We start from the raw sequence: 16,960 nt of genomic DNA, 5'->3' as shown, positions 1-16,960 counted from the left end.
GCGCGGCGCCTGCTGACGTCACAGTGGCCCCTGTCGCGGCGCAGAATGATGACGCAAGAAGAGCAGCGTTTTCTATTGACTGCTCAGCCTTAGCGACCCATTGTTTGGGCCATGGCCAAGTCACACTCTCTCAGCCTCTGAGGCAAAGGCAAACCCCTCTCTGAACAAATCTTGCCAAGAAAACCCTGTGATTGGTTCATCATAAATGGGAGGCTGCATCAAAAATAATCCAAGTTGACACCGTTTTTAACTGCCCTGGTTTCTGGGAATTGTAGTTTGTCGAGACACCAGAGCTCGCTTGAGCGAGAAAAGGGCTAAATAGCTCACAAAACTACAAGTCCCACAATTTCCATAGCATTCAGACGCAGCAGTTAAAATGGTGTCAAACTGGATTGTTCCTGCAGTAAGGATGAATCGAAAAGAGACTTGAAAGCACACAACAAAACAAATGAAGCCCACTAGTTGACTGTCCAGCTGCAGTCACACACATATAAATAAAATTCAAAAGACATAGCCCTGTTAGTCTGGAAAATTAATATATTACAGTCATCCCTCCATATTTGCAGCTTTGATATTTATGGATTTGATTATTTGCGGCTTTGATTAATATGTCCTCTCTAGGAATATCTAGGTCCTCCAGTGCAACTCTATGGTCAACTTTAAAAGTCGCACCGAAAGACCTAGAGATTCCTGGAGAGAACACTCCACTAGGCCTTTGTAGCTCCTCAAGGGCAGTTCTACGGTCAATGTCTGTCAGACGTTGACCACAAAGTTGTACTGGAGGACCTAGAGATTCCTAGAGAGGTGTCCTCTCAGGTAAAAACATGGTGTTTTTGTTATTTTGCGGTTTTTCCATATTCATGGGGGGTCTTGTGCCCCTAAACCTAGCGAATATGGAGGGACAAGTGTATTTATTTGTAGCACCTTTGAAACTAACTGTAAGAAAGACGTTGGCAGCATGCTGCAGAGATAATCCAGTGTGACACCGCATTAACTGCTGGTGTCAAACCGGATTATTTCCACAGTGCGGATGCTGCCTGAGAGGAGGAAAAAATATGGCAGCATGAGCTTTCCTAGGCTTGAGTTTACTTATTAGTAGGAAGGAGAGCTGAAGTCTATGAAAGCAAATGGGGGGAAAAACATTTTCCAAATTTTCCCTCAGGCCTTCACATCTCTACCACTGAGAGAAGGTTGAATCTCTCACAGGCCTACAGTTCCCAGAATCCCACAGCACACTGAGCCTTGGCAGTTCAAGGGGCGTCCTAAAACAGATCATTTTTGCAGTGCTGAGGCAGCCTCAACAGCTGGCCTCAAAAAGGTCCAGAACACACTGCAGAAATAATCCAAGTCTGAGACTGTTTTAACTGCCCTGGCTCAGTGCTAGGGAATTCTGGGAACTGTAGTTTTGTGAGACATTTAGCCTTCTCTGTCAGAGAGAGCTCTGGTACCACACCAAAAAAAACCCAACAACCCCAAACTACACTTCCTAGTGTTTCCAAGCACTGAGCCAAAGGGCAGATAAAGAGGTCTCAAACTGGATTATTTCTGCAGTGCGGAAGCTGGATTATTTCTGCAGTGCGGAAGCAACCAAGGCTGTCTCAAATTACGCGAGATCTCCCAGCTTTGAGGTGGCAGATCTCGCGAGAACCCTGAAAGGAGCTTTAGGTGTGGATTGGAGGGCTGCATGTCTCCCTTCAAATCACACCAAGCAATGCTGGATTTGCAGCTTTTCTTCCTGTTTTTAATGAACATGACTCTGTCTGTCCCAGTATCTCCTTGAGAAAGAGACCCTCCTCTTCCTCATTGTACTCCTTTCAGGAACATTGGCTTCACTGGGTAAGGAGAAGGTGGGTCGTTTCATACCAAATATTATATATATATATTATATATATATACACACACACACACACACACGTTTAAATATATGTATGGTTGAGTGGTTCTAGTTGTGTTATGTAGCTATGTGTCATGTAGGTATGTGTAATGTGTGTGTACTGTATATGTGTTTAATGATAATAAAATGTTTATTATATGTGTGTGTATCTTTTATATAGAGATATACGATAACAAAATGTTCATATTATATATATGTTTTATATGTAGATTATGATAAAATGTTTACTATATATATATAATGATAATAAAATGTTCTGTATATATTTTATATTTATAGATATATGATAATAAAATGTTCATTATATATATCTTTTATATATAGATATATGATAATAAAATGTTCAATATATATATATATATATATATATATTGTATTGAATTTTCCATAATTACATCACGTACAGAGAAACAAAATTTCTTCTTCGTTCTAATTGTTAAAAAACAAAGTAAAGCTTTTCTTGACTTTAAACTGATCTGCTTGGTTTTAAGTAATTATATATATCTCTTTTATATGTAGATATATAATAATAAAATGTTTGTTATATATGCCAACATATGATAAAATTTTCTCTCTCTCTCTCTCTCTCTCTCTCTCTATATATATATATATATATATATATAATATAGATATATGATATAAAATAATTATATCATATATATAATATCTTATATTATATATATGATATAATATTTTTAAGCAAGGCTGGATGGCCATCTGTCAGGGGTGCTTTCATTGAGAGTTCCTGCATGGCAGAATGAAGTTGGACTGGATGGCCCTTGTGGTCTCTTCCAACTCTAGGATTCTATGATAGAAAAAAGTCATCGGTTATAGTTACAGAGGTGTGGTCGAGTCCTGGAAAAGGAGGATGTCTGGTCTCCCTGGATTAGACCACACCTCTGTAACTATAAACGATGACTTTTTTCCCATTTTAATCTGTGTTCCCTTTCTCTCATATCCTGTATGCATTATAGAATGCCAATATTTGGGACAGAAAAAGGTGGCTTTTATATTTGTGCAGTGTTGGAGAGGAGAAAGGGATCTGTTACACATCCAGCTGGTCAGTGATGGGTTGGAGACACTGGTGGAGTGAAACTACTTTTTTAGTTAAATGTTGTAACAGCAGTGTAACTAGAAAGTGTAAAAGGGAATTTCCTTTCTTCCTTTCCTTATTCCACCACCACCCTAACAAAGTCCCAGAATGTGAAAGGAGAGATTAAAAATTTTTAAGAAGAAAGCTGTCTTAATTTAGGCAAGAATTGGATACGTCGGTGTAGTGGTGTGGACATTGGACTTGAACTCTGGAGACTAGGGTTCGAAATCATGGCTCAGCCATGTAAACTCACTGGGTGACCTTGGAACAAGTCACACTCTCTCAGCCTCAAGATGGCAAAGGCAAACCCCCTCTGAAGAAACTTGAGAAGAAAACTCCATGATAGGATCGCCTAAGGGTCGCCATAAATTGTAAACTACTTGAAGGCTCACAACACCAATAGCAGTGCTATGTTGTTTCTGTAACTAGTTGCTGATATTGAGGTAACAGTGAAGTTAGGTGTGAAATTCATATGGTGTGATGCAAGCCTGTACACTTACTTTGTGAGCATTGCACATGTCTATTTTCTTGACTGTATCTGTGTTTGGAAGATGATGGGGAAGCTGATAAAGGTCTCTTTAGACTGTTTCAAACAGTGTAGAGCAATTTGGGAGCCAGGGTGGTGTAGTGGTTTGAGTACTGGACTGCGACTCTAAAGACCAAGGTTCAGTTCCCCATTCAGCCATGAAACCCACTGGGTGACCTTGGGCAAGTCACATACTGTCAGCCTTGGGGGAGGCAATGGCAAGCCTTCTCTGAATAAATCTTGCCAAGAATATCCTGCGATTGGTTCACCTTAGGGTTGCCATAAGTCAGGAACAACTTGAAGGCACACAACACAAACATGCTTTGTAAAAATATTGTATTGATTTAATTGTTGTTGTGTGCCTTCCAGTCGTTTCCAACTTACAGTGACTCTAAGGCGATTCTTTCACAGCGTGGCCAGGCAGGGATTTGAACCCTGGTCTCTAGAGTCATAATCCAATGCTCAGACCACCACACCACACTGGATACAGCATAGATAAGTCTTGTGTGCATCTTGTCATGCAAACTTAATTTCTTTTTTTAAATTTCTTTCTCTCTGTCTACAGATTAAAACGGGCATTTCCTCTACGAGTCCTGGAATGGGTGGGCTTCTTAGAAGTAGGAAAACGCTACTTCCTAGTTTGGCAGTTTGGATTGTTCAGTGTCAAAAACAGGAACAATGCTGCAGGTTTTATTGCAGTCTTCATGCAAAACAAAACCATGTATCCCAACATTTTCGATCGATGAATCTACGAGATGAAAGCATGGCATCACAAGAGAGCAAACCTGGGGAGATGACATGTAAAAGTCAGAGACTGATGTTACTAGCAGGTCTGATTTGCCCTGCCAGCCCTGGTTGCTACCATTACATGCCATACGCGGTCCGAGCAATGGAGAAGCTGATCAAGGTGATAGACCAAGAAATGCAGGCCATAGGTGGCCAGAAAATGAACATGCCTACACTGTGTTCAGCAGAGCTCTGGAGAGCTAGTGGAAGGTGGGAATTGATGGGCAAAGAACTTTTACGACTGGCAGACAGGCACGGCCAAGAATATTGTCTAGGACCTACCCATGAAGAGGCCATTACAGATCTTATAGCTTCTCAAGGCTGCTTGTCCTACAAACAGCTTCCTCTCTTGTTGTATCAGGTAACAAGAAAGTTTCGAGATGAGCCAAAGCCGCGTTTTGGATTGCTGCGGGGCCGAGAGTTCTACATGAAAGATATGTACACCTTTGATGCCTCCAAGGAGGCTGCCCTCCAGACTTATGGCCTTGTGTGCAGTGCTTACTCCAATATATTCAGCAACTTGGGCCTTCAGTTTGTGAAAGTCCAAGCTGCTACAGGAAGCATTGGAGGAACAATGTCTCATGAATTCCAGCTCCCTGCTGAGGTTGGTGAGGACCGATTGATGATGTGTACGAACTGTGACTTTTCAGCCAATGTGGAAACTGTAAACCCCAATGAAATGGACTGCCCAATTTGCAAAGGAAAACTTGTTGAAAGCAAAGGAATTGAGGTTGGCCATACCTTTTTCTTGGGCACCAAATACTCTTCTGTTTTTAATGCTACTGTCCACACTGCTCAGAACAAGCCTGTTCCAGCTGAAATGGGCTGCTATGGGTTGGGTGTGTCTCGGATCCTTGCAGCCTCTATTGAGGTGCTTTCTACAGAGGATGCTATTCACTGGCCAAACCTCATTGCACCTTATCAAGTCTGCCTTATTCCCCCAAAGAGAGGCAGCAAAGAGGAGAAAGGAGCGATACTCTTGGAGGATCTGTATAATTTTATTTCTGAATCTATCCCTCAGCTTAAAGATGAGTTGGTGCTAGATGATCGGACTCAGCTCACAATTGGGAAAAGGTTAAAAGATGCTAACAAACTTGGATATCCCTACGTTATAATAGGTGGTAAGAAGGTTTTTGATGATCCTTCTTTGTTCGAAGTACATAATCAAAACACTGGTGAAATATTATTCCTTGCCAGAGAGGCCATTATTGACTTGCTAAGTAAAGTGCAAACATTGTAAATACTAGGTATATGGCTTCAGAGTACGGAAGTAGTAATTTTCCTGTGTCACACTAAACACATGATCATGGATTTTTTTATTGTTTTGGTTTGTATTTTGTACCCCAAGTCATTGAAATTAAATACAGTCAGTCCTGCCTTACATCCCAAAGCCTCATTTACATGGGCTTGCTCATTGACCTCAGTATGATGGACAACTCCATCAGCCCAAGATGAATGTTATATATGGAGGTTACCCACCTTTGAAATCACCAGAGTGGCTTTGGTTTACACATTGTAATAATAGTGTCCTATCAGACTGTTCTCCAGTGGGAGAGCAGGATGAAGTTGAATGCTGTTAAAGATTTTTTTAAACTAACTTTGAAATAAAGTGCTGATTAGTGTAGCTTTTTTGGTGGATACAGCCACATGCTTTACTATCCAGCCATCAATATCTAATGCAAAATTGGAAAAGCTGGGCACAAAAGATGAAGGGGCATTTGCTTTTTCCATGTTTCTCTTTGAAGTGCTATGCTTTGGGATGAGGGATGGATGGTATGTGTAATTAACTAGATTCATCCCATTTAATCAGCTGCCAGGAAAAAATTAAAATACTGAATTCTGGCCACATTCAAATTCATATGTACACCTTTTTACTTCCTCTTAGTGGTGGGCTTTAATTGATCAGAAACTTTCTGGAATAATCAAGATGGATATTGCCAAATATTATATGAAGTTGATGCTTGCAGTTTTAAAAAAAAATGTCTTTTTAAGGCAAACATGCCCCAGAGCTGTATGTTTATTTAAAGCCATTTTCCAGTTTGTGCTATAGAGTCAGTTTTGTGATATTGCTGAATTGCAATCAGCAACATGGAGGGACCTAAGGTAATAGCCCACATACTAATTTTCTGGGTGAGCCAGTTAAATTGTTAGTTTGAAAATCTGACACAAGTTACCAAGAAGGCTATTTTTCTGTTTATTCCCTCTTGGATATCATGTACTGTAATCTACTCATTTCACTATTCCTAAGCATACTATTAAAATGTATACAATTATTTGAGGATCAGTTTGTGTTAAATTGGTCCTGGCCCTATCCTTGCCTTGTTTTTTTTCTGGTTTTCTTTTTTCACCAATGAGTTTTGACTATGGTTAAGAAACTGCATTTTTAAGAATACAGCCCCAAATCTTCTGTTAACTGTCGGGGGTCCAAAACATACTGCAGAAATATTCCAGTTTGAAACTGCTTTAACTGCCCTGGCTCTGTGTTAGGGAATCCTGGAAATTGTAGTTTATTGTCACACCAGAGCTCTCTGACAGAGAAGGCTAAATGTCTCACAAAACTACAGTTCCAAGAGTTCCCTAACATTAGGCAAGGGCAGATAAAGCAGTCTCAAACTGGATTATTTTGGTAGTGTGTTTTGGACCTGGGTGACCTTAGGCAAGCTGATAACTCTTAGCATCAGCTTTCCAAAATACAATATGGAGAGTTTGAAAGGATTACAGCAAGATAATGGCTTTGTTTAAGTTTAATACCTAAGCAGTGTTATATGAACAAGGTTCTTCTGTTAGTCTCTCCTTCCTTGGTGTGACCATGAAGAGGAAACTGGAAGCCTCTGCTTCCATTTGTAACTAGCTGGTTGCTCTTTTTGAATTTGGGCATAAAATCTGTGGCTTTACTCATAACTGTGATTTAGCAAAACAAGCCAACTTCAAACAATAATTTATTTTGGTTTGTTTCCTTGAGCTGTAGTAAAGATTAATCATAACTTCAGACTAATAATAAACTCTTGTTAACAGAAAACAGAAGCAATTTTTTTACTTCTTCTCAGCTATGTTAAGGAGGAGTGACAGTACGGAGTGTATGAACCTAAGAGTTGTGCATGAAAAACTTAACCATAGGCCAGCATTGTACCAGATAATTTAAGTAGTATATTATGACTTTGGAGCTCTGAAGTGTTATAGATATACTTAACCATATCAAGTTAATCTAACGTTCAGGCTGCTGTTATATTTGGACAGCATCACTCACTATTGGTGATATTCAAGCTTCAGCTGGATGAGTTCCAGATACTGATTTTCTCCAGTGATTGTAAGGCTTTTGCTGAGAAACCTCACATGCTGAGTTTGGGTTTGTGCACAGGATTAGTACAAACACATCAGATTGCCAATCTTGTGTCCACTGTATTTAGTGGATCTTTTTTTCCAAGTAAGTATGTACAAGATTGCCAAAGAATAACATGTAAGCAAAAGCAGCAAATTAAAAAACAACAACACAGACCTGCACATCTCCTTGATAACATGCATTTCGTCTGTAAAGTACTTCTGTTTTGGTTTTGATTTGGTAATAACTGTTGTTATGGGGATGGTTGCTAGTACAGAAAAGCACATTCAGGATTATTAGCCTTACTCTCCCCCCCCCCCCCCGCATACAAATCACATCTCCCTCTCCTTTCTGCCGATATGAAGGAAGAAGAAAATGACAAAAGACACAAAGCTTCAACACTGTTATCAGGCTGTTTCTCTTTCTCACCTAGTTTCTGTGATAGAAAAAAGGAAGAGACAGAAAGAACAGGAACATCCTGCCTCACACGCCTTTCCCTTTTAGGTCCCTTTCATGTACCCATATCCAATAATGATTGAGAGCTTTTAGGGTTTGTGAGAAGAAAAGGCTCTGTTTCTTTTTAACCGTATTGGAGGGTTGAATCTGAAATGTGCAGTAATGGCACAAAAAAGGATTTATGAACTAATTCCAAGCTATTCTTCTGTTATCCTTCTCTTACTGATTTAAGAAATAATGTAGGATGGACTCCTTGCCCTGATATAGGCAGGATGAAACAAGAGTCAAAGCTTAGGACTATAGCTGAGAGCAAAATACTTTGGTTTGAGAGAGTGTCCACAGAGTGCTAACATGGTGCTGTTCTAGAACTATGTTCAACTTTCCCACTCATTGTGTTCACCGTTTTGTGACGAGTGGTGTTGTCATGAATGTCTAGAGTGATGACAAACATCTTCATTGTGATGTCTCCTAAACTGTTTTTTTTTTTTTTTTGCTCATCGCAGAAAAGGAATGTGAAACCAGTGAACAACTGTGAGCTGCTATTAACAAGTGAGAACGTATATTTCTTTTTCTGAATTATTTCTTGTATCTCTAGGGTTCAGTTTTTTTCAACCTCAGGTCTAATTTCTTTATATACAAATATTGCAGAGTTGTTAATGCAAAGCAAGACATAATTTTACGCATTAAACAGCATATTTTCAGCACCCACAACGTGGTGCACTTCAGATGTCTTAGACTACAGTTTCTTTCAGAGTGGCCAGCATGCTTCATGATCAAGAATCATGATCAAGAATCATAGTATCTGGAGGATACTATGTTGCAGAAGGCTGAGATAGGCTATCTAACATGTTGCTATCCTGTAGAGATGGTTTGAAGGTAGAACAACCCAGCTTCAAGTCCTCAGTCAGTAGGTACTTTACAGCCATACAGCTAACTCACAGTCAGAGCTGCTGCTGGTCCTGAACTGTCATAGACAGGAAGATTCAAGTGAAACAAATTACTTCTATGGTATTTTTAAAACACCGGTTAGCTTGTTCAGTGCAAATAAACTTTTTCTGTCACAAGTATAGATGCAATCCCAAGACCCCTTAGCTGCACACCTCATTCTTAAAATATTTCTGTGCCAAACTCTCTGACCTCCTCACAGCTCATCTCTAAGAGTCTTCCAAACCCAAATTGGGCTGTTGTAACTTGAAAACCACTGAGAGAGGCTTGGTTGGGAATGCCATTTCTCTGAAGGTTTTGAATCTTGGGTCTGTAATCATTCTTCTTTAGAAATAACATGTCGGCGGTGAAGCCTTCTGCTTCCAGAATATTTCTTTTAAAATATTAATTGATAATTAATTATATTTTTTAAAAATAAAAATGCCAGCTCTCACTTTCTTTATTGCCCTGCTGTTTGAAGAAGAGCTACATTATCCCTTGAACTTCTAGTGCGAGGCAGCCATGTTAAACTTTCACTTGTACTAATACACCACTTTTATCACTATTGTGTCAGGGTGATTGTGAGAAGTATTATATTTATTGTCACATGACAAAATATTATAAGTCCTCTAATAAAATAACATGTGATAAATTCTTGATCCTTGTGTAGGAACACAGCTCACATTATGAACATCTCCCTCCAATTCTTGTACAACTGAATCTGGAGGTCAAGCTATGGGTCAGAATATTTGAAAAGGATCTTGCCATGCCTTATGAATGAACTAGAACAGGAGAATACCATCAAGCCTTCCCAGTTGCTCAAGATTCAGAGACATTTCTGGTAGTTTTCCTTTCTGTGATCCCCAAGATGGAGGGAAAAAGAAAAAACCTTGTCACAGGAAATAAAGAGTCAACTGAAGCCCTAACACTTGAGCAGTGCACTCTGAGGACCATGAGAGAAGTATCCAAGAGTCACCCAGCTGGCATACATTTGGAAAATTGCACATCACAAGGCATTTCTGAAGGTGAAGAGGGGCTTCAAGGGTTTGGAAAATGGGAACAGTCTAGATTAAAGTACAATAAGCAAAGTACAATATTGGGTAGGGGAGGGATTAATTTTCCCAATGCATATTTGACAATGTAACAGCTAATGCTAAGGAAATAATTCACTCATTTGAATCCAGTCATCTAGATATTTTTATTCAGTTTATATCCTACCTTTCAGTATGACACCCAAGGTGGCTTAAAGTAAAATTCATGCTTTTAAATTAAGGGTGAGCAACTTCAACTGGTGCTTGGCCCAGCTTCGTCCCTGCCCATCCCGGGGGGGGGGGGGGATCAGAAGCAGGGAAAATCCAATTGCAGTTGGCTGAAAATTGGATTTTGTCTCTAAAAGAAGGTGCTAAGGAAGCAGGCACCTAGCATATACATAAAGAACACTAGGGTTGAAATCCCGGCTTGGCCATGGAAACCCACTGGGTGACCTTGGGCAAGTTACACACACTCAGTCTCAGAGGATGGCAACAGCGAACCCCCTCTGAAGAAACTTGCTATGAAAACTATGCCATAAATCAGAAACAACCTGAACACACACAACAACAACAACATGCTTCCTGGAGGCTTTGAGGAACACAGTGTTACTCAAAACCAAGTCATTGACTGTTAGAGCACTTTCATTTAGCATTGAAATTTTGCGTTCATTTTGTGACAGCATTGCTGAAATTCAACATCACACAACAGAATTCAATAGGATGTGGCATAGTGCAGTGAGTGAAAAGTTGATTATTGAGTGGAGGGTGGTGCTGTGGCCCACACATTTTTTAAACAGTTGTGTTTATGGAACCTAATTTATGCAACACTGAAGAGATATTGCTAGTCAGTTGTAAACTACACAGCCAGACAGACCAATGGCCTGGCTTAGGGAAAGAGTATGTCCTCAAACCCCACAGCATGTGTGAAGCATTAAACACAGTTGCCCATCCCAATTTACGGGGGATCCATTCCGGGCCCCACTGTGAATCCGGAAAAACACAAATATTCAAACCCCCATGGGTTACAATCGTGGTGCTCTCCCGCCATGTTGTCCCTCCCCGCTTGCCCTCCGCGAAGGGTCGAGACCACAGACTCCCAAGTCCACAAACGGGGCGGAGGAGAATGAGTGTATTATCTAACTACCCTTTTGTACTCAGAAAGCTGAGACAGCTCAAGCTCACTGTTCTCAAAATCCTATAGGATCCTACCAAAGGAACTAAATTAATGTGCATTTACCTGACTCTGAAAGCCAAAGACAGTACGTGTATTCTGTTGGTTTATCGTCCACCCCGTAACCTAACAGACTTCCTGGCCGAGCTGACACAGCTGGTCTCGGAGCTGGTGTTGGAGTCCCCTAGGCTTATAGTCTTGGGGGACCTCAACATTCCCTTCGAGGCCGGCTTAACAGATCCAACAGGTGCGGCTCGGTTGTTCATGGAATCCATGACAGCCATGGTTTCAGGGCCAACACACTGTGCTGGTAACACACTCGATGTAGTCTTCAATACAGTCCGAGAATGTCTGTGGGTCGGAATTAATGCCATCTCCCCCCTGTCATGGACGGACTATTTCCTGGTCAAGATAGGACTGGATGCCACTATCCAAAAACCCCTCGGGGGTGGTGGACCTATTAGAATGGTCCGCCCTCGAAGGCTGATGGAACCCAAAAGGTTCCAAGATGCCCTATAGGGTTTTATGTTTGGGAATGATGGTGATGCTGTCGAAACCCTGGTTGATAACTGGGATAGGAATCTCACCGGGGCTATAGACAGTATCGCTCCTGAGCGTCCTTGCCGGCCCGCGCCTAAGAAAAGACCCTGGTATACAGAAGATCTTCGCCAGATGAAGCGGGCTGCACAACAACTAGAGCGCTACTGGCGGAAACATCAGAAATTATCTGACAGAACACTCCATGAGAACATGTTACGTTCCTACGGAGTGGCAGTCGGCGCAGCTAGGGATGCGTTCTGTGCTGCATGGATTGCGTCAGCAGAGTCTCGCCCAACAGAGCTGTTCAGGGTGGTCAGGGAATTAACTCAAACCCCGGCCACCCAGAACCCTTTACTGGCACCAACTATTGCCTGCTGTGACGCTTTTAACAACTTCTTTGCTGACAAAGTCTCTCAGATAAGGGCTGATTTCGACGCCAGTCTTCGAGAAGAACCCTTAGTAGATGCATCCAGCGCCTCTGGTAACAAGGTTATTCTGGATCAATTCGAGTTTGTGAGTACCGAGGATGTAGACAAGCTCCTTGGATGCATGAAAAAGACGACTTGCCCTCTTGACCCTTGCCCTTTTTGGTTGACCGTGCAGGGAGGAGATGTTATAACATCTGCTCTTCATCGAATAATAAACACATCTCTTCGGGAAGGTACTATTCCAACATCCTTGAAACAAGCACTCGTAAGGCCTCTGTTGAAGAAACCTTCCCTTGATTGCCTATCTATGAGCAATTATAGACCGGTCTCCCTGTTACCATTCTTGGGCAAGGTGATTGAGAGGGCAGTTGCTTTTCAGCTCCAGGCAGTCTTGAATGAAACCGATTATCTTGACCCATTTCAAACTGGCTTCAGAGCGGGTTACGGAGTTGAGACTGCCATGGTCGCCTTAGTTGATGACCTCCGTCTGGCCACTGACAGAGGAGATATAACTCTGTTGGTGCTCTTGGACATCTCAGCGGCCTTCGATACCATCGACCATGGTATCCTTCTGGAACGCCTGGGAGAATTAGGTATCGGGGGCACTGCGCTCCTATCTCTCAGGAAGGTTCCAGATGGTGAGGCTGGGGGACAGCTGCTCTCGGAAAAGAGAGCTTACATCAGGCGTTCCACATGGCGCCATTTTGTCCCCCATGCTATTTAATATTTACATGAAGCCGCTGGGAGAGATCATCCGGAGCCATGGAGCCCGGTGTTATCAGTACACTGATGACACCCAAATCTATCTCTCCGAGTCTCCGACTGATACAGTGACTAAGGGCGGCATCTCTCCTCTGGATGCCTGCCTGGGGGCAGTAATGGGCTGGATGAGGAAAAACAAACTCAGATTGAATCCAGAGAAAACAGAGGTACTCATGATAGGTTCCCCTAGCCCGGGCAGGGAAATTTCCCATCCAGTCCTCGACAGGATTAAACTCCCTTTGAAGGACAAAGTGCGTAGTTTGGGAGTACTCCTGGATCCATCTCTTCAGTTATCATCTCAAGTAGATGCGATGGCCAGGAGTGCCTGGTATCAGCTTTGGCTGATATGCCAACTACGTCCCTGTCTGGACCGGGGGGACCTAGAAAAAGTAGTACATGAACTGGTAACCTCTCGTTTGGATTTCTGCAATGCGCTCTACATGGGGCTACCTTTGTATCAGGTTCGGAAACTTCAACTCATTCAAATCGCAGCAGCCCAGCTAATTACGGGGACATCGAGGTCCGAACATATAACACCTATTTTAAAATCTCTACATTGGCTGCCAATTCGTTTCCGGTCCCAGTACAAGTGTTGGTTATCACCTTTAAAGCCCTAAATGGCTTGGGCCCAGGTTACTTGAGGGAACGCCTCTCCCTACATAATCCTCCCCGCACACTCAGATCTACAGGAAAACCCTTACTTAGCTACCCTAAGGTGAGACTGGCGATCACACAACAAAGGGCATTCACAGCAGTGGCGCCTTCTCTATGGAATGCCCTACCGGAAGAGATTCGCCTCAGTGGAACAGTAGAAGCCTTTAAGAAGGCTCTAAAGACTCATCTCTTCCTACAAGCCTACCCTCCCCATTCCGTCTGAGACCATCTCCCCCTCCCCTCCCCCCCCCCGTTGTCTTGATAAATAGTAATTCATGGTTTAATAGTTTTTTATGTGTTATAATATGTTTTTAATCTTGTTTCAATTTACTTCTTTTAATATGTATTTAGATGTGGATATGTAATTGTTCTTAATGTGTGTTTTTAACGATATTGTACACCGCTTTGATTGTAGGAAAAGCGGTTAACAAATAAACAATTTATTATTTATTATTAAATACAGGTGAACATGAAAGGCTTTCTTTTTAAAGAAGCAGAGATGCACGCATCCTATTGGCAGCCTTAACTTTCATCATTGTCTGCTAGTAGGAAACTGTTTAGCATCTGAATGGCTTGTCTCAGTTTAGAAGAAAGTAGAACCTCATATAAATTGCAAAACATTAAACATTAACAAAAAGCCAACTAAACAAAGAATAGGGATTCCTGTGTAAATTTCAGTAAGTCTCAGTCCCCTGTCTCAGATCCTTGCTTCAGTCAGAACAGGAGCAGGGAACAGCCCTAGCCAGTATAGCCAAAGGTGAAGTATGGTGCTATTTGCAGTCCAACAACATCTGAAGATCCAGATGCTCCCAATTCCTGAATTAGGGTAGCTTAACCACACAAAGCAGAAAACATTTCCACAGCAACTGCACTGTTTTCATATTCTATTTGCCTGTCATTTTGTCAACTTCAGTAACCTCCAGCGAAGTCCATATAATGATGCTGTCTGATTCAGAAGCAGAAGAGGTTCAGCCAATCTCTGAAAGAGCAACACGACATGATTATAAGGAAATGGTAAGAATGTGTTCCTGTTAATCTAAAAACTAATCTTCACCCTTCCCTGCACTATACTTTAATATGTAGTTATTGCAGCAGAGCCAACATGGTATGAGTGTTGGACTATGACTCTGGAGACCAGGGTTTAAATCCACTCTCAGCCATGGAAATGCAGTGTGTACATGAGCCCTCCTAATGTGCATAGGTGGTTCTCTACTCTCCATGCCACTCACTGGAAGAGTTGTCTGGCTCCTATTTTGCCTGCATATACATGCATGTGCACACAAATTATTGTTGTTACATGCGATCAAGTCAATTCAAGACTTAGTCAGAGATATTTTATCATTGCCTTCCTCTAAGGCCTAAGAGGTTGTGACCTGCCCAAGGTCACCCACTTGGTTTCTGTGGCTACATGGGTATTTGAACCTTCAGCTCCCAGACTCTGGATTCAAACCACTATTCCACAGTGGCTCACAACACAAATTCTATCCTACATCTATGATAAGAGGGATTCTTAAAACCTTTGGCCTCCTTTTCTCATTCAATTGCAATAAGCTTTCAGTAAGGGAGGTCAATTTATCATAGATGATTAGAGGAAAATCAGGAGTGGAGGGATAGTGTTTTTATTATGTTCCAAGTTACTGAAAAATCTATTCTACACTAAACTTTTAATTATCATATTTTGCCCCAGAATTTTTCCAAGCCAGGCAAGCTCACAGACCAACCCCATGATATGTTTGAACATGAAGCAGTGGCAGTTAGCTAAATGAATATGGTCATCCATCTACTAGCATCCAACATACAGTACAAGGTCTTCCTTTGACTCATTAACATAGAATGAGCTATGTTCTAAGCCAATATTGTAATAAATGAAACTAGTTCTAAGCCAATATTGTAATAAATGAAAGCAATCTGAAATTTCATTAATCTCTCCTTAGTATCAAACAGGTCCTCAGGAATCCAGTTCAAAGATGAACAGGAATGGTGGTCAGAACTATTGCTATGGGAAATTGCAGTTTGTAGAGCAGATAATGGTGAGTCAGATGTATTCACAATTCCAAGATTTTTGTGAAGCAGGACTTGGCATAAACAAAAAATATTGATGAAATGAAAGTGAACAATTTTCAGTGAAAACAAGACTAATAGCGTGATATTGTACACATTTCCAAACAAACAATTGAGTTCCGTAACTTCCTGAAACTTAAAGCCATTAATACTGCTCTCTAGTTATACAAAAATATAGTCATTTTAGTGTGTGGAATCAGTATGTAGAGAGATCTTTTGAGACTAACTGAAAGAAAGAAGTTGCCAACATGAACTTTTGTAGACTTCAGTTTACTTCCTCAGATGCATTTGGTGGAGGGGAAGCCAGGAACAGATATATACACACACACACATACATACACACACACATACATACATACATACCATTGGTATGTAAGAATTTCAAAATTCTTTGCCTATGGAAATGAAGTAGCAAGCCCAGTTATAACGGTTTGTGGACAAAGGCATAGAAAACTAGTCTTTGTGTGTGGAAATGAAGTGACTAATCCAGATTGGCATAGGAACTATCCCGTAAGTGGGGAGAATAGATGGGTGTCTGATGCCCCCATGATGCCCTCAGAGTGTTGTGAGCAGGAAGCCATAATCTTTGTTAAGTCCATTGGATGAGGGACTGTAATTTGTGGATGAACTCCAATTCTGTTGTTTCTCTTTCCAATCTACTGTTTTAGTTCTTTTGTTGAAGGACCGCTGAGATGTCTGAAATGGAATGCCCAGGAAAACTGAAATGTTCTGCCACCAATTTTTGTGTATTCCTATTCCTAATGTCTGATTTATGTTCATTTATCCTCTTGATCAGAGACTGGCCTGTTTGCCCGACGTAGAGTGCTGATGGGCATTGATGACATAGTATGGCATAAATCACATTGAAGGATGAGCACTTGACAGTCCCCCTGATATTATGGGTGATGCCATTAGGTCTTGTGATGACATTTCCTGGAGAAATGTGCCAGCAGAGTTGGCATCTTGGTTTGTGGCAACGCTTAGTACTTGTGTCCCCATCTGTGTCACGTGTCTTCCTGTGGGTGAGCACCTGTTTGAGGTTTGGAAACTGTCTGTAGGCGAATAAATGTCTGCCACCAAGAGTCCTTGAAAGAGTGGCATTATTGTAGTTCATTGATGATGCACATGAATGGTCCCTTTTGAGAGCTGTATGTGACCACTAGTGGGGTTCTGTCATTTTGTTTTTCTAATCTGTTCTGTAATAGATCAGTCCTGGGTACAAGTCTTGCCTTGTTTATTTGTGTGTGTGTGGGGGGGGGGGGTTGTTTGTTTACTTCATGTGGTGGGTACTGTAGTTTGAGGAATGCTTGTTGTA

General features: G+C 41.5%; 2 protein-coding genes across 5 annotated transcripts in view; both read left to right on the top strand.

The window, feature by feature from the left end:
* Positions 1 to 760: 760 nt before the first annotated feature.
* PARS2 (prolyl-tRNA synthetase 2, mitochondrial) lies at positions 761 to 9,857 on the top strand. Of its 4 annotated transcripts, XM_089515220.1 has the most exons (4): positions 1,625 to 1,847; positions 4,079 to 5,420; positions 8,578 to 8,623; positions 9,669 to 9,857. In XM_089515220.1, the coding sequence occupies exons 2-3, from the start codon at positions 4,112 to 4,114 to the stop codon at positions 8,607 to 8,609; spliced, it is 1,341 nt and encodes a 446-aa protein (XP_089371346.1). In that variant the 5' UTR covers positions 1,625 to 1,847; positions 4,079 to 4,111; the 3' UTR covers positions 8,610 to 8,623; positions 9,669 to 9,857. The 4 variants fall into 4 exon arrangements, with proteins under 4 accessions (XP_089371345.1, XP_089371346.1, XP_089371344.1 ...); XM_089515219.1 differs by lacking the exons at positions 1,625 to 1,847; positions 8,578 to 8,623; positions 9,669 to 9,857 and adding an exon at positions 761 to 816 and having other exon boundaries at positions 4,079 to 6,691; XM_089515218.1 differs by lacking the exons at positions 8,578 to 8,623; positions 9,669 to 9,857 and having other exon boundaries at positions 1,625 to 1,836; positions 4,079 to 6,691.
* Positions 9,780 to 16,960, top strand: part of MROH7 (maestro heat like repeat family member 7) — a 33,412-nt gene continuing 26,231 nt past the window's right edge. Inside the window, exons 1-3 of the mRNA XM_089515226.1 lie at positions 9,780 to 10,023; positions 14,498 to 14,598; positions 15,519 to 15,614. Coding sequence (XP_089371352.1) covers positions 9,867 to 10,023; positions 14,498 to 14,598; positions 15,519 to 15,614 — 354 coding nt within the window. The 5' untranslated portion in view covers positions 9,780 to 9,866. The remainder of the gene's footprint in view (positions 10,024 to 14,497; positions 14,599 to 15,518; positions 15,615 to 16,960) is intronic.

The sequence above is a fragment of the Sceloporus occidentalis genome, unplaced genomic scaffold (assembly GCF_023333645.1).
Source record: "Sceloporus occidentalis isolate IW3139 unplaced genomic scaffold, rSceOcc1.0.p SCAF_3, whole genome shotgun sequence".
Classification (NCBI taxonomy): domain Eukaryota; kingdom Metazoa; phylum Chordata; class Lepidosauria; order Squamata; family Phrynosomatidae; genus Sceloporus; species Sceloporus occidentalis.
Note: the sequence above shows the minus strand (reverse complement) of the source record. Positions and strands in the feature narration are given on the sequence as shown.